Source organism: Sapajus apella, unplaced genomic scaffold (assembly GCF_009761245.1).
Source record: "Sapajus apella isolate SASKATOON/1434 unplaced genomic scaffold, GSC_monkey_1.0 scaffold16, whole genome shotgun sequence".
In the NCBI taxonomy this organism is placed as follows: domain Eukaryota; kingdom Metazoa; phylum Chordata; class Mammalia; order Primates; family Cebidae; genus Sapajus; species Sapajus apella.
Genome location: NW_022436956.1, coordinates 5085891 through 5108509, shown reverse-complemented (window position 1 = coordinate 5108509; position 22619 = coordinate 5085891). Strand labels below are relative to the sequence as shown.

The window sequence follows — 22619 nt, the reverse complement described above, 5'->3', positions numbered from 1 at the left end:
AAAGTTCGACCTGGCACAGCAGCTCCTCTGGCATCCCAGGTAGTCGCTCAAAATAGACCAGCTGAGGCTGTAAGCCAGCTCCTCCTGCTGGTGATGGGAAGGGGTGAGCCTCCTGGAAATGGTGGGTGGTGTTCCTCCAACTTTCAGGTTCCCAAGAATGACGTGGGGCATTTGATAAAACCTTCGGAATCCCAGGCCCTGCTCCTGACTCATGACATCAGAATCTCCAGGGAGAGGGGCTTGGGAATCTGGATGTGGAACAAACACTTCGTTTGTTTAAGTTGATTTTTATTGTTGTTTTTCATGACCAGACAAGTCCGAGAAATGCTGGGGGTGGCGATCAATGGGAACTTTAGGCTCTTGCAGGTTTCGTGAGAACTGGCTCCTAGAGAGATCGATTGCCCCTGGTTGGGGAGTAGGTGGGAGGATTCCAGTGTGGGCTTTCTTTTCCTTTCTCATTTGTCCCTGGGTCATCCCCAGATAAGCACTCAAGTGTCCTCTCTTATGAGACCCGGTGCTGGGTCCTGGACTGCCGTAAGTGGCAGGTGGGGTGAAGTCCCGCCCTCAGGAGCCGGCAGATGGGCTGACCGCCGGTTCTGTGCACAGTTGCCGGAGCTTTCCAGTGGCTGCTGATTTAACTGGGGAGGGCCTGTCTGCGTGGGGCCCCTCCTAGCTGGAGACAGGTCCCTTTTATAATCAGCAGCCTGATGAAGAGGCCTTCCTGTAACATCCCTCTGATATCTGTCTCCGTTCAGTATTGCCCAGGTGACAAAAACAGTGTTCATTCTTGGCAGTCATTCCCTGCTGTCATCGGAGGTGGGCCCTAGCTGTGCTGGGTTTCTGGGTAATCTGGCCAGGATCCAGCACAACCTTGTGTCTAATCCAGCAGGGAGCGGCCATGGGGTTGTACTGGCTCAGCCTTTCCCTTGCAAAGGAAGGCATCTGCGGACTGCCACAGAATGCTTTCTTCCCCAGCAAAACCCTTGCAGTTGCTCGGGCAGTACTTTCCTTTCTCGCTTGAATGATTACAGGGGTAGTTTATGGCTCTCATGACCCTGGTGGTGGTGATGACGTCATGGGATTGAAATCCGTCTCACCTGGTGGGTGGGTACACTGAGTCACTGAGTGTGTCAGTCAAGAGCATTGGCCACAGATCAGTGGCACTTGGCAGCAATACACAAATCCAGCCACCCCTATCCCCGCCTCAGGTCTCAGTGGCACAGCTGGGTCCCTAGCCTGTGGCATCGCCCCTGCCCCTTGACCTTGATCTTCAGCCTCAGAAGCAGGTTACCCGTTCCCATGTGATTGCCCTTCACGGTCCCTCCCCGGGATTCCAAGTGACCTCTTCAGGTTTCCAGTTTTAGCCCCTTCCATCCCAGCCGATCACACTCGACCATAGCCACAGGAGGAGCAAGCTTTAGAAAAGGTCTGGCACGAAGCTTCGTTTTTCCCTGTCTGCTTTGGCTGGAATCTCGTGTGGGTTTGCGGGTGGTTGGCAGTATTTTGTTGTTTATAAGTATAGGGGCTCTTCCCCGTTGCTTTTCTCTAAGAACAACCACGCTCTGAGCTACCCATGGCAAATTCTGGCTTTGGACTTGTTGATCCCCAGAGCCAGTGGGGTCATGGGCCCTGGAGGATTTGCACCCAGTGACAGGTCTGAGTGTATATTTAAGGAACCAAGAGAGTGTTCCTCTCAGAGGGAGGATTCTCTGGTTGACTCAGACAGAGTTTTGTTAGCTCAGCATTTAGCTTTCAGCCCTGGTGAGTTTCTGACTTATTGAGAGTAGGCTGGCCGCAATAATCTTTCCTATATTATCAAATAAAGTAGGTCTCTTTTTTGGCCCTCTAGAAATCAGTGTTTTTTCTTTTGGTTTTGGAGAGCTCGGCTTTGGGGAGGATATGCATCAGTTGCTCTAGTGTGCTTAAAGCAATGAGATAAGATGAAATAGGACTTCTCCACTCTTCCTTCCTGGGTTTCTGGATCTGACCCCTCGCTCCCTGTGGAAAGTTGGGTGGGATGGTGATGGTCAGATCTCCTCCCTGCTGGGTGGGATGGATGGTGGTCCCTGCTGGGTGGGATGATGGTGGTCCCTGTTAGATCCTGGCCCTCTGGGGTCTGTACCCTGCATGTCCTGAGCCCTTTATTCCCAACCACCCTCCTGTAAGTCATTCCTCACCCCCTTGTTGGACTGGCCTAGAGCTGAGCTGTGTTTCTGGGCCCTTTGGCCAGGATCTAACTAGAGCGGGCCAGTAGGAAGAGGCTGTGATAGCCACATGGCCTCTCTCTGTGTTTAGTTTATGGTAAGCAGACACCTGGCTTCATAGCACTGTTTTATGTGTGCACCTGCAAATGTGTTTACTTTTAAGAAAGAGAGACAGGAGAAGTGAAAGCAGGCACAGGCATATATTCTCTCCTGTCAGCTCTGTGGCCCCGTAGAGAGGTGTTATGTCTACAGTTGAGCTGGGTTGGATGGGAGCTCCCTGAGACCTTCCTTTCCCCTCCCCTGCCCAGGAGTTAAAGGAGCTTTGCTGCTTCACTGACTTGACTAACTTTGTGGCCGTGGATAGACCACTCCCTCTTTCAGCCTCAGTGTTCTTATCAATAAAATGATGGGATTATGCAATACTCTCTCTATTACACTTGAAAATGCAGCCAAGAGCTAAGGCTATAAAAGGAAGCAGCCCAGTTACTGATTAGATGGCACTTCTGGGATGAGTGGAGCCACAGAACTCACACCGCAGGGAGGGCGGAGGACCCCCCCATTCAGCTAGCGCCACGGTGACAGCCTCGCTCCATGGCAGAGCCTGGGGTGACCCTGGATCTACTGTTAGTGCCCTCAGCCACCTTCCCCCTTCTCATGGGAGCCGCTGCCTACTTTTCTGTTCCCCTGAATTCTTGCTCCCTGAATTCTGGAACCTAACCATGCTGGGAGGCAGAAAACCAGGACCAGATTCTAGATCTGCCACCAAGTGCTGGGTGACCTTGCAAAATTAGCATTCTTCCCTGCCTTCCCTATATAACAGCGGTGATAGCACCAGAGAGTCTTTTTTTTTTTTTAGACAGACTCTTGCTGTCTCCAGGCTGGAGTGCAGTGGTGCAATCTCAGCTCACTGCAACCTCTGCCTCTTGGGTTCAAGCAATTCTCCTGTCTCAGCCTCCCAAGTAGCTGGAACTAAAGGCACGCACCACCACCCCAGCTAATTTTTGTATTTTTAGTAGAGTCAGGGTTTCACCATGTTGGCCAGGATGGTCTCGATCTCTTGAGTTCATGATCCACCCATCTCGGCCTCCCAAAAGTGCTGGGATTACAGGTGTGAGCCACAGCGCCCAGACGCACCAGTGAGGCTTGAATGAGTCACAGGATTGTTGTGAGGATCCAGTAAGAAAATAGTTGTGAAATTACTCTGTGAATTGGATATACATCTAAATATAATAAATTATTATTTTGTTACATTTCTATCTTCCTTTTTTTTTTTTGAGATGTGGTTGGAAGGCTTGCCCAGGCTGGAAGGCAGTAGTATGATATGATCGTGGCTCACTGCTGCCTCAGCCTTCCTGGGCTCAGATGATCCTCTTCCCTCAGCCTCCCGAGTAGCCAGGACTATAGGTGCATGCTGCCATGCCTGGCTAGTTTTTTATATTTTTGAGGAGATGGGGTTTAGCCATGTTGCCAGGCTGGTCTTGAACTTGTGGGCTCAAGGGATCCACCCAACTTGGCCTTTCACAGTGCAGGCATGAGCCACCGTGCCTGGCCCTTTTGTTAATTTTTTTTTTTTTTTTTTGAGACCAAGTCTCACTCTGTTGCCCAGGCCGGAGTGCAGTTGTATGATCTCGGCTCACTGCAACCTCTGCTTCCCGGGTTCAAGCGATTCTTTTTTTTTTTTTTTTTTTTTAATTTAAATTAAAGACAGGGTTTCACCATGTTGGCCAGGCTGGTCTTGAACTCCTGACCTCAGGTGATCCGCCCATCTTGGCCTCCCTAAGTGCTGAGATTACAGGCGTGAGCCACCACACCTGGCCTGAAGCGACTCTTATACTTCAGCCTTCTGAGTAGCTGGGACTACAGGTGTGCACCACCATGCCTGGCTAATTTGTGTATTTTCAGTAGAGACGGAGTTTCACCATGTTGGCCAGGCTGGTACCGAACTCCTGACCTCAGGTGATCTGCCTGCCTCTGTCTCCCAAAATGCTGGGATTACAGGCATGAGCCACCACGCCTGGCCGCTTGTGTTACATTTCTTGTACATATATACACATACATGGTTTGTTCAGAGTCTAGCTGAAGTCTGTTTTCTCATTCTTAAATATGGTTAGACTACCAGAGGCCACCACATGTCTAAAGAAAAACTAGCCTGAAAGAAAGAAAGAAAATCAAAGGCGAAGTTCCAAAGATAACATAAAAATATCTAGTTGCAGCTGGGTGCAGTGGTGCACCCTGTAGTCCCAGCTACTCAGGAGGCTGAGGCAAGAGCCTTGAGCCTGGGAGTTCAAGACCAGCCTGTGCAACATAGCAAGACCCTGTATGTTTTTTTTTTTTTTTTTTTTTTTTTCCTGAGGCAGAGTTTCACTGTTGTTGCCCAGGCTGGAGTGCAATGGCTTGATCTCAGCTTACTGCAGCCTCCACTTCTGGGTTCAAGCAATTCTCCTGCCTCAGCCTCCGGAGTAGCTGGGATTACAGGCATGCGCCACCACACCCAGCTAATTTTGTATTTTCAGTAGAGACAGGGTTTCTCCATGTTGGTCAGGCTGGTCTTGAACTCCTGACCTCAGGTGAAACGCCCACCTTGGCCTCCCAAAGTGCTGGGATTACAAGCATAAGCCACTGGGCCCAACTGACACTGTATCTTAAAAAAAAAAAAAAAAAAGATTGCATTGAATCTATAGCTAAATTTGAGAATAGATATCTTAATATTGAGTCTTCTAATCCATGAACAGCATATGTTGCTCAGTTAATTTAGGTCTTTCAGAATTTCTCCCAGCAGTGTTTTGCATCTTTCAGTGTACAGGTTTTGTGTACTTTTTTTGGTCAGATTTACCTCTAAGTATTTCATATTTTTGAAGCTATTGTAAATGGTATCTTTTAGTTTTAGTTCCCGGTTGTTCATTGCTGATATGCCAGTACAAAGCTACGGGAGTGTTTCTAGCAGCTTTATTTGTAATGGCCTCAAATTGGAGACACTCCAAATGGTCATCAGCAGGTGAACAGGTAAACACATGCTTGTGCATCCGAACGGCAGCAACTGAAAGGAATGCACTGCTGTGCACACAGGAACCAGGGTGAGTCTCAGAGGAACTGTGCGGAGTGGAAGAAGCCAGATGGAAGAGAGCGCACACTGCAGAATTCCATTTACATAAAGCTCTGGGAGAAGCAGCCTGAGGCAGATCAGTGGTTTCTTGGGGAGGGGAAATGGATTCAGGGAGGAACATGTGGGAAGGGCCAGGAGGAGACTTTGAAGTCTATGGACACGTGCATCATCCTAATTGTGGATGGTTTCATGGGTGCGCATGGATGCCCCAAATTGTACCCTTAAATATACACACTTTATTTTATGTCAGTAATGCCTCAATGAAGTTATTTTTTAAAGTCAATGGAAGGTTTGCAAAAGCAAGTCAAAAAAATTCCCAAAATAGAACCAGAGGAAGAAACGCAAAATACAGGAGAGAAAAGACGACAGCTAGAGGCGTAGAGGATCCTTTCTTTATCCGTGATGTTCTGAAATGTCATCACAAAGCAGTGGGTTTGGCTACGTGTGCGGTTTCATTTGTCTTTCTCACCATCACTGAGCCTTTGCATTGAAAGATTTATGCCTCTCTTCAGCTCTCGGAAATATCCTTTTGGTATTTCTTTGGTAACGTTCTCTTCTCTGCCAGGCTCAGAAAAGATTGGGCTCAAGTGTTTTAGAAGACAGAGGTGAGACAAGAAAGGGCATTGTTAGAAATCCCCAAATCTCCACCTCGGCCCCAAGCAAAAACACAGATACCCCAACAGATTCCCGGAGCAGATGGGTCAAATAATCTGGAGAGATCGAATCAAAGACTATCTGGACTTGAGGACTCCAGGTACAGAGAAGAAGCTGTGCTGAGAGGTGAAAAGAAGGGGAGTGAATCTTGTCTACCTGTTCCTGAAAGCTGGTGGCTGGGTTTAAATCGCTCCAGCCAGGAGGTTAGAAAATTATTCTCTGGAGCAATGAAGCCATCCACAGAAGGATGTAGACAGCCTAACAGTTGGGAGTGCCCAGAAAACAAATCTGTTTAGCCACTTACTTTTGTCCGCCACCCCCCCCACCCCCAGCCCTGCAACCCCACGGTGAAACCAGTTACGGCAAGCCATGTACACAGAGCTTCCAAAGGGCCTCTAGGAGCTTGTTTCTAAATAAGAATAACCACCAAGGATCCCTCAGCATTTGAGGAAAGTCTTCAACGTGGAAGAGAAAATCAAAAAGAGAAAAGGCACTCACTGGAAATATAAAGATGAGAAGGTTTTGCATTCATGAAACAAGATGCCAGAAAAGAGGAGAATTCAAAGAACAAGAAAGCTCTTAGAAATTAAAACTTTGATACCAAAAATGAAAAACTCATTTGAAAGGTTAAAAATAATGACATGGATAAAACAGAGAAAGAAAACGTGGAGGATAAATATAGCGAGGGTTGAAGAGTGGCAGCCCAGAGAAAATGAAAGGGAGACATAATCTAAAAGCTATGACAGGAAAATCACTTTGGGAGGCTGAGGTGGAAGGATAGCTTGAGGCCAGGAGTTTGAGACCAGCCTGGGCAACATAGCAAGACGTTGCCTCTACAAAAATTTTGTAAAAAATTCACTGGACCTGATGGTGCACAGCTATAGTCCTAGCAACGCGGGAGGCTGAGGTGGGGTGAAACCAAGACATATCAGCTTAAACTTACTCTTAAACTTGAATTATGAGATCACCACCAGAAGAACGATATCAGGAAACCGTTAAAAGGGCCGACACCTGTGAGCTTGGGATGGGCCATTGCTTTTGTTGTGAGCGGTATTGAGTGGGTGTGAGGGAGGTAAGCCTAAGGTGCCACTGCACCAGGCCATGGTGCGTCCCCAGGATTCAGGGCGGGCAGATGGCATGCACTACAGGCAGAAACCCTTGCTGGCCTGTCACTGGGTGCAGCAGACACCTGCCTCCCCCCTCCCTATTCTGGGTCCTCATCCTGGATACCGTTGGCAGAGAGGAACCTGGTGAAGTTGCCAGCCTGTTTGTTGGGCGTTCTGTTTGCTTGCTTTCCTTCTCTTGGGGCTGTGCATGGGTGTGGATTCCACAGATACCTGGCCCTCTCAGTGTGTCGTGAGGTCTGGACTGGGGTGCCCAAGGTTAAAGGCAGAGCAGCTTTTTCCATGATGGCACTGCCTTTTTACTTTTGGCTGGTTCCACATTGGCAGGGCAAGGCTCTGGGTAGGGTGTACAGCTGAGTGCTGGCCACAGGCTTCTGGGCCAGGTGATGGGGGGACTGAATCTGGTAGGGGCTGCATCAGAGGGAGCAGGGTCTGCTCTTAGAAGTCTGCACAGGGACCCCATGGTTGTCAGTCATGGCCCTGGGCTGGGGCCACTCTCTACGTCAAAGGTGATCACTGAAGGGGAGACATCAACGAATGGGTTTAGACAGCCCTTCGTTGTGTTTTAATTTAAGCAAACAATTCTTTTTTTGCTTTTCTTTTCTTTTTTTTTTTTTTTTTAAAGATGGGGTTTCACCATGTTGATCAGGCTAGTCTTGAACTCCTGACCTCAGGTGATCCGCCCACCTTGGCCTCCAAAGTGCTTGGATTACAGGTTTGAGCCACCGTGCCCAGCCTAAGCAAACAATTCTTAAGCAGTGATTGCCTGGTGTTGTCCAGACACTGGGACGTGTGGTTGGGAAGGCTGACCTCATGTTCCTCCCAGAGCATGCCCAGGATTCACGTCCCAGAGTCTACGTTCTGGGCAGTGGTCCCCAAGCCTCTGAGGGAAGCCCCTTCTTCTCACCCAAGCCCCTGCTTTCTTCTTCAAGCCGGATCTCACAAAATGTGAACATCTTCCCCAGCGGGGAGCGGGGGGTGGGGGGAAGAGGGGGTGAGAGGGTCTGAGTGGCAGCGCCTCTCTCTGCAGGATGTGAATGGCTTGGAGGAAGGTGTGGAGTTCCTGCCCGCCAACAATGTCAAGAAGGTGGAGAAGCATGGCCCGGGGCGCTGGGTGGTGCTGACAGCCGTGCTGATTGGCCTCTTCTTGGTCTCGCTGGCAGTCGGCTTCCTGGTGTGGCATTTCCAGTGTGAGTAAAGCTGGGGCTGGCACTGGGGAGGGCGACGCGTGGCGGCTGTCCCTCCTCCCTCAGCGGACAAACCTAGGGCCACCTAGTGAGGACACAAGGATCTCTCAGCTTCTCTGGAACCCCATGGGAAGTGATGGGAAGGTCAGGGATGGCCCATGGCCCCCTCCTGGCATTCGTTCCCCATTGTGGACGGGGGTGGTACCACCTCCCCTGACTGAGCACCTTCTGGTCTCGAACAGACCGGGACGTGCGTGTCCAGAAAGTCTTCAATGGCTACCTGAGGATCACAAATGAGAAGTTTGTGGACGCCTACGAGAACTCCAGCTCTACTGAGTTTGTAAGCCTGGCCAGCAAGGTGAAGGACGCGGTGAGTGCGGCCTGCCCAGGGCCCTGCCAGGCTGTCTGCCCTGGCATCCCACCCACCCAATAGGGGGACATGCCTCGCCTGGGATGGGGGTGGCCTGCGAAGGGGGCCCAGGCCCTGAAGGGGAGGGAGTGGCCTGGGCCCGGGGCAGGATCATCGCTGTGCGGAGCCCGTCATGAGTCTCTGCCCTTCCTCAGCTGAAGCTGCTGTACAGCGGAGTCCCGGTCCTGGGCCCCTACCACAAGGAGTCGGCTGTGACGGCCTTCAGGTGGGTGCGGGGAGAAGGCTCAGTGGATGCACCCAGCCTGGCTAGGAATGTGATCGGCTGTAGTGTGCGGGGCAGAAAGCAGGAGGTGGTGCTGGGGGTCCTGGCCTGGAGAGCCAAGGAGGGTCCTTGCTCTGCCCTTCTGTGTATTACTTGGCAGCCTGACTCTTCTGCCCCCATGGCAGAGGTGACTGTAACTATTGCTGTGATGAGCTAGCTGCCCAAAGGCCTGTGAAGTGCTTGGCACGATGCCAGGAACGGCCACGGGTCTTTATTGTTTTTGCAAATTTGGGTTTGGGGGAGTTGGGGTGCTCAGGCAGGTTTCAGTGAGTCCCACGTTTTCTGTGCTTGGGAAGTTTTTCATGCATCCTTTTGTTAAAAAAAAATAGACTTTATTCTCAAAGTGCTTTTTATGTTGTCTGTTCATTTGAACCCTGGAGAATGCTGCGTGGCAGGTGGCATTCCCCATTCCTTTCTCAGGTCAGAAAACAGGCTCAGGAAGGTGGCACTGGGTGTCTCCTTGCTTGTGGCCAAACTCCAGTGGGATTCTCCCCCTCATTACTATCCCTGAGCGGGCCCCAGAATCGGTCTGGTTGGGGATGAGACGGTGAGAGCAGAGGGCAAAGTGGCAAGGCCTCTTGCTTCGGGGTGGAAAGATGGGTGCACACAAAAGAGGAGCTGGGGCAGGGCCCCTGCAGATGGAGGCCCAGGTCAGCCCCCACGGGAGGCCTGAGCGGCCCACATGCCGTGGAGTCGCTCTGGGCCAACGTGGGGGGAGTGGGGCCTAGAGCTCCGCCTCAGGCCCCCGTTCTCTCCCCAGCGAGGGCAGTGTCATCGCCTACTACTGGTCTGAGTTCAGCATCCCGCAGCACCTGGTGGAGGACGCGGAGCGCATCATGGCAGAGGAGCGCGTAGTCATGCTGCCCCCGCGGGCGCGCGCTCTGCAGTCCTTTGTGCTGACCTCAGTGGTGGCCTTCCGTGAGTCTGAGGGTCCGGAGTGGGCATGGGACTGGCCAGCCTTCCGTGGAGTGGGGCTGGGCACTGGACCACAGCAGGGAACCGGCACTCCCAGGACCCGGTGCCCCAGAGAGAAGACTATGTGCTGGCCGGGCACCTCCCTTTAGATAATAAGGAAGCAGGAATAAGGAAATGGATCCTATCAGTAAACACTTTATTCCCCCTCTTATTCTTCAGCCACTGACCCCAGAACAGTACAGAGGACCCAGGACAGTAAGTATCATGTCCACCTCCTCCTCTGGGTGTGGAAGAGGGGGGTGTGGCCAGAAGCCCTTGAGCCAGTGGAGTCCCCAGAAGCATATCCCTCTGAATGAAGTATATTATGATGGTCTTTCCAGGCCCTTCTGAGAAACCCCCTTCCTGGTTTCCCAAGGCCCAGCGCAGCCTGAGGCATCTCAAAGGGGCCAGGCCTGAGGTGCACGCCCATGGGGTCTCAGGTTCTTCCCTCAGTTCTGCGCAGCCCTGCCCCCCTGACACATGCCTTTCTTCTTGTCTCCTGTGCAGACAGCTGCAGTTTTGCCCTGCACGCCCGGGGCGTGGAGGTGACACGCTTCACCACGCCCGGCTTCCCCGACAGCCCCTACCCCGCTCATGCCCGCTGCCAGTGGGCCCTGCGGGGGGATGCGGACTCGGTGCTGAGCCTCACCTTCCGCAGCTTTGACCTTGCGTCCTGTGACGAGCGCGGCAGCGACCTGGTGATGGTGTACAACGCCCTGAGCCCCATGGAGCCCCACGCCCTGGTGCAGTGAGTAAACCGGGGAGTGGGTGGGGCTGGGGGAGCTTGGCTGCTGCCCCGATGGGAGCTAGCCTCTTCAACGGATTGTGGCACAGGCCTGGGATCCAGTTTATGACTCTTGGCCACAGTCCACTGCCAGACGTCCAGGCAGCAGGAGCCACATGTGGTGTGATCCTCAGTGGGAGCTCCAGCAGAGCCTGGGAGGTGACTGTCTCAGCCATGGCAGGGTGGAGGAAGGCCCAGTGGTCCTCAGATACCAAATCTAGCCTGTGCAGGGTGTGATCCCCTGAACTGCCAGAGAGAAGGCACTGCCTGCAGTTGTAAAATGTAAGCTTTGTTATGTAGGTATGTGAAGGCCAACAGATCAGGAGATGATTGTCCTTGAAAAGACAATTTTGTTGGCCGGGCATGGTAGCTCATGCCTGTAATGTCAGCATTTTGGGGAGGTTGAGGCAAGAGGATCCCTTGAGGCCAGGAGTTTGAGACCAGCCTAGGCAAGCAAGACCCTGTCTCTATAAAAAATAAAAAACTTAGCTGGGTGTGGTGGTGCGTGCTATTCAGGAGGTTGATGCAGGAGAATCTCCAGCCCAGGAGGTCGAGGCTGCAGTAAGCTGTGATTGCACCACTGCACACTAGCCTGGGCAACAGAGCAAGACCCTGTCGTCTCAGACCACATGAGGAAGCACCAGGGTTGGGCAAGGGGTAACAGGAAAGAGGAGAAAATGTAAGCAAGAGCTTTTATTATGGGCTGGGCACAGTGGCTCACTCCTGTAAGCCCAACACTTTGAGAGGCTGACGTAGCTGGATCACTTGAGGTCAGGAATTCGAGACCAGCCTAGCCAACCTGGTGAAAAATCAGCTGGGTGTGGTAATGGGAACCTGTCATCCCAGCTATTCAGGAGGCTGAGGCAGGAGAATCACTTGAACCTGGGAGGCAGAAGTTGCAGTGAGCCGAGAATGCACCACTGCACACCAGCCTGAGTGACAGAGCGAGACTCCATCTCAAAAAAAAAAAAAAAAAAAAAAAGCCTTTATGTGATTTACACAGAAAAGGCAAGACAAATCAGGGTGACAGGTTTAAAATTGGCTTGTTTGAATAATTTCAGTTGGCTCTGAGGCATAGGAGCTGTCCTTGGTTCTCTGATATTTGGGCCTGGGGTGCTTACGGCAAGGAATAGCGGCCCTGAGTGTGAGATCCTGATGGAGAAGGTGGGGCTGGGCCCTCCATGGGTGGGTTTGCACAGGGAAGGTTTGCTTGCAGGTGAGTCTTTTCCTATTTATAAGCATTGGCCAGCCCCAGAGGGCAGTTCCTCCAGTCAGCAGGTCCCAGATGTCAAAGCACCCGCATTATAGAAAACAGAAAGGTGTGGTTAATGCACCTGTGGGTTGCCCACGTCAGGGTGGAGTGTACCACGCAGAGGTGCCGCGTGGCAGGTGAGCCGCCTCTCCTGCACTCACTGGGCCAGAGCCTTCTGTGGCTGTCTATGGAAATGAGCTGGGCGGGCATTTCATGATTAATAATGGGCTAAAATTCAGGCCAAAGCCAATCTAGAACCATCTGCTGCCACAGCTTTGCAACCAGGACTTTTTTTCCATCTCTTTAATTTATTAATTATACAACAAAGAAGTACATGGTCCCAGTGGGAAAAAGAAATCAACAAGCAAAAGGAAGACTAAAGTCACTCATCTCTTACTGCCTAGAAATAACCACTGTTAATATTTTTTTAAATTTTATTTTGAGACAGAGTCTCACTGTGTCACCCAGGCTGGCGTGCAGTGGTGTGATCTCAGCTCACTGCAACCTCCTCCTCCCAGGTTCAAGGGATTCTTCTGCCTCAGCCTCCCGAGTAGCTGGGATTATAGGCACATGCCACCATGCCTGGCTAATTTTTGTATTTATTTATTTATTTATTTATTTATTTTAGCAGAGAGAGGGTTTCACCACGTTGGCCAGGCTGGTCTTGAACTCCTGACCTCAAGTGATCTGCCTACCCCAGCCTCCCAAACTGCGGGGATTATAGGTGTGAGCCACCGTGCCCAGCCAAGTTAATAGATTTAAGAGCACCGAGAACAATGCCAGGCATGTTCTTCTTCTTATTTTTATTTTTTGAGTCTCCTGGTCACCCAGGCTGGAGTGCAGTGGTGCAATCATAGCTCACTGTAATCTTGAACTCCTTGGGCTCAAGCAATCCTCTGACCTTGCCTCTGAGTAGCTAGGGCTATGGGTAAGCACCACCATGCCTAGCTAGTTTTTTGATTATGGAGATGAGGTCTCACTATGTTACCCAGGCTGGCCTCAAACTCCTGGCCTCAAGCGATTCTCCTGCCTCCCTCCCAACATGCTGGGATTATAGGCCTGACCTTGGCATGTTCTTAATATGTTGATTGAGCCCCCAGTTTATTTAATAAATCCTCTGTCATGGGCATTCATTGTTTCTAGGGTGTTTTGTTTTGTTTTGATTTTGACGGAGTCTTGCTCTGTCGCCCAGGCCGGAGTGCAGTGACGCAATCTCAGCTCACTGGAACATCCACCTCCTTGGTTCCAACGATTCTCCTGCCTCAGCCTCCCGAGTAGCTGGGATTACAGGCGCCCACCATCACATCCAGCTAATTTTTGTATTTTTAGTAGAGACGGGGTTTCACCATGTTGGCCAGGCTAGTTTCGAACTCCTGACCTCAGGTGATCCTCCCGCTTTGGCCTCCCAAAGTGCTGGGATTACAGGCATGAGCCACCGCGCCTAGCCAGGTGGTGCTGTTTTAAACAAAAGTGAACCGTTTATCACTAACTCCTTCCAGCAGTGATTGTGTGGGGAAGGACTTAGCTGAATAAAGGTCTTTTTGACTCCATTCTTAACCCTCTGTGGATGGGACCTGGCTTAGGGATGGGGTCCTCAGGCCCCTCTGGAAGCCTGGACCAGGCGTGGGAGAAGCTTGGGTTCTGTCTGCTCTTCTTAATGCTTGCCCTCTGCCCCCACAGGTTGTGTGGCACCTACCCTCCCTCCTACAACCTGACCTTCCTCTCCTCCCAGAACGTCCTGCTCATCACGCTGATAACCAACACTGAGCGGCGGCATCCCGGCTTTGAGGCCACCTTCTTCCAGCTGCCTAAGATGAGCAGTAAGAAAGGGCAGGGCAGGGTGGAACTGCCCGTGGAGAAGGGGAAGGCCTTAGTGGGGGGTGACCTGAGCTTAGGAGGCCACAGGCTAGACCCTGTGGCTGGCAAGCTGGCCTAGGTCAGCAGCAGAGGCTGAAGCTTAAGCCAAAGGCATCTGGCTGACCTCCCGGGTCAGGAGCCCTCCTGAAGCTTCGGTCCCCAGTGCCCGGCCCTTCTGGCTGTGCACTTGCTGTGCAGCGTCCAGGTGTCCAGAAGGCAGCTCCAGGCCTCAGGCTGCAGAGCCCTCGTCTGCCTGCTTGGCCAGGCAGTTTCCCGATCCCCATGCTTTCTCCCACCTTTCCTCTCAGGCTGTGGAGGCCACTTACGTGAAACCCACGGGACATTCACCAGCCCCTACTACCCGGGTCACTACCCACCCAACATGGACTGCACATGGAACATCGAGGTAGGAGCTATGGGGGGGTGTGTGTGTGTGCATGTGTGTGTGTATGCTCTGTGTGTGTGTGTGTGTGTGTGAGAGAGAGAGAGAGAGAGAGGTGGATGGCAAATGAGCAAGGCAGAAGAAAGGAAAGAGCAGCTTCTTTATCACCCCCAAAGAGGCAGCCCGACGTGGTGACTCACACCTTAATCCCAGCACTTTGGGATGCCAAGGTGGGAGGATCGCTTGAGGCCAGGAATTCAACACCAGCCTAGGCAACATAGTGAGACTTCATTTCTACCAAAAAAAAAAAAAAAACAAAAAACAAAAAACAAAAATTAGCCAGACATGGTGGTGCACGCCTATAGTCCCAGCTACTTTGGAGGCCGAGGTGGGAGGATCACTTAAACCCAGGAGTTTAAGGCTACAGCAACCTATGGCAGCGCCATTGCACTCCAGCCTGGGCAGCAGTGAGACCCTGTCTCAAAAAGCAACAAAAACACACTAACAAACAAACCCCAAAGAGACCATGTGTCTGAGGACCCAGGGTGGGGTCCAGTCTTCCCCTGCAGTGTCAGGCAGACCCACACTCTTATCCTAGCTCCTTGTCGGCAACTGAGGGACCTGGGCAGTTGCTGAGGCTCCCTGGGCCTCAGCTTGCCCCTAGATGAAGTGAGGGTAGACCCAGGGTAATGGCGCCTGGGTCTCAGAGGTGCCGTCAGGAAGACATCAAAGAAGGTGTGTGAGACAAGAGTCGCCCATCCATGCCCCTCACGCCGTCCCAGCCAGAGCCACCTTCCTTTCCTTTCGTCACAAGCGCCGGGAGAACTTTCCAGCCTGCCTTGGTGATGGAAGGCATAGTGTCTCTCCCTGCTCCATGCCACCCCTCCCCTGTGATGTCCTCGGGTTCAGGAAGGAGGGAGGGAAGCCACAGATTCCCAGCAGCCTCTCATCCCTCAGGTGCCCAACAACAATCACGTGAAGGTGCGCTTCAAAGTCTTCTACCTGCTGGAGCCCGGTGCGCCTGTGGGCACCTGCCCCAAGGACTATGTGGAGATCAACGGGGAGAAGTGAGTCCCCGGGGGTATGGGGGCTGCTGGTCCCATGGGGCAGGGGGAGGGCTCCCACCAGCCCCCCAGTGCCCCGATTCTGAGCTGTCCTTCCTCACCTTGTGCTCCCTACCCCCCGCTTCAGGTACTGTGGAGAGAAGTCCGAGTTCGTCGTCACCAGCAACAGCAACAAGATCACAGTTCGCTTCCACTCGGACCAGTCCTACACCGACACCGGCTTCTTAGCTGAATACGTCTCTTTCGACTCCAGAGACCGTGAGTGAACGTCGTCGGGAGGAGGGCTGGCGAGGGCCTGGCCTGCATGTTCTGTCTACCGTGCTTCTTGTTAGCATCGTGCTTTGCTGATTCTAAAATGCTGGAGAATGTAAAAGTATCTCACCCCTCCTGAAGCTTTGGGAGGAAAACCTGCTACCTTTGATGTATTAATCAAAGCAGGCTGGCTGTGAGTGCTGCTACACTCTGTGTCCTTCTGGGTTGCAGTCACAGCATGAGGTACCGGTGGCTGGAGATGCCCCTCACCTGAGCTCCCCCAGCCATCTGTCCCTCAGGCCACCTTCACCGTGACTTTGACCTTCTGAGCTTGCCTCTGTGGCCTGTTAGCACCGTTAGGATTAATAGTGTAATTTTGAGACACATTAGGAAGTACTATTGGCTGTGAGAGCAGTGGTTCTTTCATGTATATGATGTGGAATACATCGTATTCATAAAATAGCTTTGGGAAGACGTGTAACCATGCTTAGGAATCCAAATTTAAGGTAAAATTCAAGGGCCTGGCTCACCACCCAAAGTGCACTCGGATGAACCAACACCTTTGATCTAAACACTTACCTGTGACTGAAGTGTATCTGTGCCGAGGTGGTGACAATGGCCTCCTTACAACTTTGCCATCTGCAAAGCGGTCAGATGACTCCTGACTTCAGAAACTTTGAAATGTGGAAAATGTTTAGAGTGAAGGAAGCACGCAATGCCACGCTGCATTTGGATAGGACATGTTCAATGCATTGGGGACCTGCTGAGCGTCACAGGCAGGGCCTGGCCCTCAGGGGCACCAGGCGGCCCAGCACACAGGGCAGGGCAGGGCAGGTTCTGCGACCAGCCGGCATCTCTGCAGGGTGCCCGGGGCTTCCTGGGCCCGGGTCCTCAGTGGTGGGGAGGGACCCCACCAGCCCAGGTTGGGGTCTGTGGCCAGCCCTCCACCACACTGGCTGCAGGTGCAGAAACCCCTTTGTCACAGCTTGGGCCTGGGCAACCCCTGCCCTGGGCCACAGCGCCTGCCCTGCTCCTCTGTGTTTGTGGCTGGGAGGTTGGCCTGAGGCCGGGAGCCAGGAGCCAGTGGAGGGAGGCGGGTGGGTGCCGGGGGTCTCAGGTCTGCCTGTGCCCACAGCGTGCCCTGGGCAGTTCACGTGCCGCACGGGGCGGTGTATCCGGAAGGAGCTGCGCTGCGATGGCTGGGCCGACTGCACCGACTACAGCGATGAGCTCAGCTGCAGTGAGTCGGGCTGGGAGCCCCGTTCCCCACCCTCCTTCCCAGCTCGGCCTGCATCCCATGGACCTGCTGGGCTGACTGCCGAGGCAGAAGGGCCAGAGGTGGTGGGAGTTTGCTCTCGGCCCTGTGTAGAGACCTCTGGCCTCCCTCCCCACCCTGGCGTGTGGAGATCTTGGCTTCTGTGGGGCAGGTGGTGGGGTGTCTGGGAAGTGCTGAGGTCAGCTTGGTAGCTAGTGGGGCAGGGGCACTTGGGCCTCTCTGCAGATGGGAAAGTGGTCCCCAGGGAGCTCTGAGTGCCTATCCTGGGGAAGCAGTGAGGAGGGCCTCGCGGCTGACCCTCCCCTTACCCCGCTCCAGTTTGCAACGCCACCCACCAGTTCACCTGCCAGAACAAGTTCTGCAAGCCCCTCTTCTGGGTCTGCGACAGCGTGAATGACTGCGGAGACAACAGCGACGAGCTGGCATGCAGTGAGTGCAGGGGAGGGTGCCGCCGGGGTGCGCAGGTGGCCGGGGCGGGCGGGTGGCTCCTGGCAGCTGAGTCCCCGTGCCTCTCCAGGTTGTCCAGCCCAGACCTTCAAGTGTTCCAATGGGAAGTGCCTCTCGAAGAGCCAGCAGTGTAACGGGAAGGACGACTGTGGGGACGGGTCCGATGAGGCCTCCTGCGCCAGGGGTGAGGCCGCCCCATCCACCTTCTTGCTGGGAGGCTTCGCCCCTGGGGGAGGCTGCCCTGAGCACACCCACGTGCAGGGTGCCCCAAGTTTAATAAACACAAGCCACCTGTGTGTTCGCTGATGAGAGAGGGCGCCAGTTGGGGGAGAATTTTCCGGAAGGTGGAGAACCTGTAGCAGGGCGAGGAGGCCAGTGGACATGGGTGGGGCAGGCCTGGTGAGGGGTAAGGTGCAGGGATCATGAGTTGCCACTGGGGGTTTCTGGCTTCGGGTGGGATGCTGCGGAGGAATTCATTCCCTCCCTGTGTCCTCCTTGAACAGTGGACGTTGTCACTTGTACCAAGCACACCTACCGCTGCCAGAACGGGCTCTGCTTGAGCAAGGGCAACCCTGAGTGTGACGGGACGAAGGACTGTAGCGACGGCTCAGATGAGAAGGACTGCGGTGAGCGGGGCATCCGAGTACGGTGGTTCAGGTTGCTCACTGTGTCAGTGCTAAGTGAGCAGCTCACGTAACAGCCTCACTTAGCAGCTCTGTACTTGGGTGAGAGGGTGTGTCTCCTGGAGGAAAGGATAGCCTTGCCAGTTGGCATGAAGGTACCACTCCATGGGCTGACTCTGGTCTTAGAGAACAGCCTGGGCAGCCAGCATCTCAGGGCTTCTGTGGCATGGCGAGGTTGTGGCTGCAGTGTGGGACTAGTCCCAGCTCTGTAGACACAGCTGTGGGGGAGTAACCTGGGGAAGAGCAGCCCAGCTCACCCAAGCCCAAGGCAGGGTCTCACCCTTGCCCACCCATACTTTAATTTGCAGTCTCCATGTTTCAGAGGCATTGGCTGGCCACAGGTTAGATTTGAGCACAGCTGCCGCTAGTCTGTGTCAATCACACCACTGGTTCATTCGTCCCTCTGAGAACTGTGCCCTTCAGCATTCAGACAAGCCTCTTTCTGCCACCCCCTCCCCTGTGACATCCCAAAAGATGTCAAATCAGGCAGATGACACCCAAATCAAAGTGAAGCTGACCAGATGGCCTCTGGAGGCCCTCTCTGCATTTGTGTGGGAGGGGGAGGTGGGAAGATGAGGGTTTGAATTTGGGAGCGGGGAGAGGGAGGGGCATGGTGGGAGTCTGTGAAGCTCAAAGATAGTTTTGGGGTCCCTCGTGCTATGGCCGCTCCAGCAGTGCTGTGCACGCCAAAAGCTGGCTTCCCCACGTGGGGTCTCCTGGTACCCACCGTGTGTCCCCTCAGGGTTCGGTGTCCTCACCTTGACTTGCTGTTCTCTCTGGTTCTCTGCCCCCTCTGCAGACTGTGGGCTGCGGTCATTCACTAGACAGGCTCGTGTTGTGGGGGGCACGAATGCGGACGAGGGCGAGTGGCCCTGGCAGGTGAGCCTGCATGCGCTGGGCCAGGGGCATGTCTGCGGTGCTTCCCTCATCTCTCCCAGCTGGCTGGTCTCTGCCGCGCACTGCTTCATCGACGACAGGGGATTCAGGTGGGTCATGCAGCAGGGAATCTCCTTGTTGGCACTTTGCGTCTGGGAGTCATGCCAGGGTACTGGTTGGCACTGGGGCAGGGCATTGGAGGGGTGGGCACATGTGTTAGTCCATTCTTGAGTTGCTCTAAAGAAATACCTGAGCCTCAGCCATTTATAAAGAAAAGAGGTATATGTGGCTCATGGTTCTGCAGGCCGTAGAGGAAGCGTGGTGCCAGCCTCTGCTTCTGGTGAGGGCCTCAGGGAGCTTCCAACCATGGCAGAAGGTGAAGGGGGAGCAGGCACATCACACGGCGAGAGCGGGAGCAAGAGAGAGCAGGGGGAGATCCCAGACTCTTAAGCAGCCAGCCTCCTGTGAACTCAGAACTCACTCATCACCATGGGGAGGGCACCAAGCCATTCAGAAGGGATCCGTGACAAAAACACCTCCCACCATGCCCCACCTCCAGCACAGGGGACCTGATCTTAGCATGAGATTTGAAGGTGACAAACATCCAAACCAAATGAGCAGATATCCCAGGACGGGGCTTCATAACAGCAATGATAACAACTCACTGTGTCCGGTGCCCATTCGTAGCCAAATGCTGTCCCTGAACCTCTCCTAAAAACCTCCTAGCAAGTTAGGCAGGTCGATTGTATCCTCATTTTACAGAAAGTAAGGTTCAGAGAAGTAGGGACACTTGCTGGGGGTGGCACCGCTCTTAAGGGGCAGAGCCAGACTTGAGCACCGGTGTGGTCTCCAAGTTGCGGTGAGCCTGTGCTGCGTGACTCCATGGGATCGGCCAATGTGAGCTTTGGAGTCATGCTTGCTGATGTCAAGTCATGCTTGCTCTGACTTGCCGATGACTTGGGCAGGTTATTCAAACTTCCTAGGCCTCGGGCTCTTCACAGACGATGGTGATAGTATCAGTCCCTACCCTAAGAGTTGTGAGAATTAAATACGATGCTGTACTTGAGACACAGCGCTGTGCCTGGAGCACAGAAGGTGTTCATGATGTCATGGCCTCAGACACACAGGCAGATGAGAGGCCTGGAAGGGTCACGTGGGCGTCGCAGGAACGGGGGCACAATGCTGGGCTGAGCTACTGTGTCTTAGCTCCCGGCCTCTCTGTGCGTCTGGCCATTGGTTGCAGGAAGGAGTGTTAGGGCCTGGCTTGCTCTGAAGAGTCAGGTGCAGGGGCGTGGCCCTTCCAGGAGAGTCTGCCCTCAGGAGGAGGGGATGGGCTTCCTGCTGGCAGCTCTGGGAGCAGGCTACCCAGGCCCTCAGCTGCCCTTAGCAGGGAGGAGAGATGGGCTCACAGCAGAAGGGAGGCCTGCGGCACAGGTGGAGTGCGCTCAGACACATGCAGAAGGCTCAGGTGATAAAGATGGACAGCAAGAGCCTGAGGGGAGTGGAGCCAGCTCCGTGGTCCCTGGCCTCACTGGATGCTTGACATATGGCTTTGTCTAGCCTGAGACTGTCCCTTGTCTCATTTTGTCACACTCAACTCACCCAGAGCAGGAATGATTTTCTTTTTGGAGTATTGGGAGCTTATGTGAAGTGGTGCAAATCATAGCTCACTGCAGCCTTGAACTCCTGGGCTTGAACAATCCTCCTGCCTCAGCCTCCCAAGTACCTGGAACTACAGGCACATGCCACCATACCCAGCTAGTTTAAAATTTTTGTAGAGACAGTCTTGCTAAGCCTGGCCTCCAACTCTTGGGCTGAAGTGATCCTCCCATCTTGGCCTCCCGACGTGCTGGCATTCCAGACATGAGCCACCATGCCTGGCCTGACCAGAGCTCTTGAGGTTGGCTTCAGTGCCTCTTTGACATGCCCCATTCTTTCCTTTTTTGAGCCACATCCTTGCTTTCTGGCACTACCAGGTACTCTAGGCTCATCTTGTGCTTCCCCAGCCCAGTCCTAGGATCAGCCATTTCTCCAAAGAGTCCTTTACTGGGGATGGTATTTAGAGACCAAGGTCTGCGTGCTCAGTGTGCTCATTGTCACCATGGTGTCATGTCTAGACACCGTCAGCAGGTGGAGCTAGGAAACGGCTGTGTATATACTAAGAACTGCCCTGCCGTCCTGCACTGCTTCCTTTTTTCCTTTGCTCCATTATTTCCTTTTTCAATTCCTTCTTCTTCATCCTCTATTGGTCATTAGTCATACTTCTGCCAATGAATAGTGCAATTAATATTCAACACCCACGGTCACTGTTGGCACTAGAGAGACCAACACTTGGTCCCTGCAGATTATGCGTCACAGACTTGTGAGGGTAGGGACAAGACATGACACCCACACACAGTAAGTGCTGTGCCAGGGCTGTGTCCAGGCCCCCTCGGGCCCAGGATGTGAAGTTTAGAATTCTAAACCCACATGCCTGAGGGGCTGGGGAGGGTGACTGTTGGTGACACCCAACAGGGGTGTCTGAACTGAGGGTTGAAGGTGAGGGTGTTTGTCAGCTTGACCAGGTGGCTCAGACCTTCCAGACAAAGGGACTGTCATGTGCAGAGGCAGGGAGATGTGAGGTATGCAGGGGCCTGGTGTCAAGGGACCCTGAGCACGTGGCTAAGTCATCACGCACTCATCGGGCATTGCCGGGAGGCAGCATCACGTTGTGGTTAAATGCACAGGCTGCCTAGGTTCAAATTGTGGCCTATGACATGTTAGCTATATGATCCTGGGCAAGTTACCTTCTCCATGCCTAAGTCCTCATCTTAAAAAGGGTGACCCTACTTTGCAGGGCTGTTTCAGGGATAAAACAGTTTACTGTGTCAGCATTGAGAAGAATGCATGGGACATCAGAAGTTCTACCTGAGCACTAGCAATTCCCAACTGCACTCCAGCCCCTGGTGGTCACCATGGGGAATACTGGTGGCTGCATCTTCACAGCTGGTCTCTCTGCTGCTGGTAGACGTGCATGCCTTAAACAATTAGAGGCTGAGTCTGCTGATGTAATCAAATATTGTTCGACTGATTGATGTTGGTTTGCAGAGAGAGCTTCGGGAAAGCGGGGTCTTGAGCCGAGGTCGCTGGGCGAATGGTGTGGACTTGGAGGAGCAAGGTGGAAACCTGCAGGCACAGGGCAAAGAGCTGGATGGGGGCATCTGTGCTGGGTGTTGGGGTCATGGGGAATGGAGCCAGAGGGACGAGGATGGCTCTCCCCTCTGCCCCATCCCATGACACCCTTTCAGCTACATCCTCGCCTCCTGAGTTCCTGAAGCACCTCTGCTGTCTTTCATTTGCACTGCCACCACCTTGCCTGTCCTAGCTCACTGTAGCCAGGGCAACTGCAGCGCCTCTCCCCATCTGCTTCCTCCCCTCTCAGCACTCTGGTCTGTACCACGCAAGCCCAGCATGGTCTTCCCAAAATCTGGTCACGCCAATCTCTTGCTTCAGTGCCTGCCACGGCTTGCAGTATAAAGCAGGATCTCCTTTATATTGAAGAAGTTCAACTCCTTCTTTTTTCTTTTTTTTGAGACGGAGTCTTACTCTGTTGTCAGGCTGGAGCACAGTGGCGCAGTCTCGGCTCACTGCAACCTCCGCCTCCTGGGTTCAGCGATTCTTCTGCCTCAGCCTCCCAAGTAGCTGGAACTACAGGCGCATGCCAAATGCCTGGCTAATTTTTGTATTTTTAGTAGAGACGGAGTTTCACCATATTGGCCAGGATGTCTCCATCTCTTGACCTCGTGATCCGCCCACCTCGGCCTCCCAACAACAACTTCTTTATTCTGA

The 22619-nt window shown here is 53.3% G+C and overlaps 1 protein-coding gene across 1 annotated transcript in view; it reads left to right on the top strand.

Annotated features, from left to right (window-relative positions):
- ST14 (suppression of tumorigenicity 14) overlaps positions 1–22619 on the top strand; it is a 46688-nt gene that overhangs the window by 18007 nt on the left and 6062 nt on the right. The window contains exons 2-16 of the mRNA XM_032284970.1: positions 8116–8275; positions 8515–8642; positions 8837–8907; positions 9725–9882; positions 10099–10134; positions 10426–10666; positions 13635–13774; positions 14120–14217; positions 15151–15260; positions 15385–15515; positions 16645–16749; positions 17104–17214; positions 17303–17416; positions 17736–17858; positions 18715–18901. Of these exons, the coding sequence (XP_032140861.1) occupies positions 8116–8275; positions 8515–8642; positions 8837–8907; positions 9725–9882; positions 10099–10134; positions 10426–10666; positions 13635–13774; positions 14120–14217; positions 15151–15260; positions 15385–15515; positions 16645–16749; positions 17104–17214; positions 17303–17416; positions 17736–17858; positions 18715–18901 (1913 nt within the window). The remainder of the gene's footprint in view (positions 1–8115; positions 8276–8514; positions 8643–8836; positions 8908–9724; positions 9883–10098; positions 10135–10425; positions 10667–13634; positions 13775–14119; positions 14218–15150; positions 15261–15384; positions 15516–16644; positions 16750–17103; positions 17215–17302; positions 17417–17735; positions 17859–18714; positions 18902–22619) is intronic.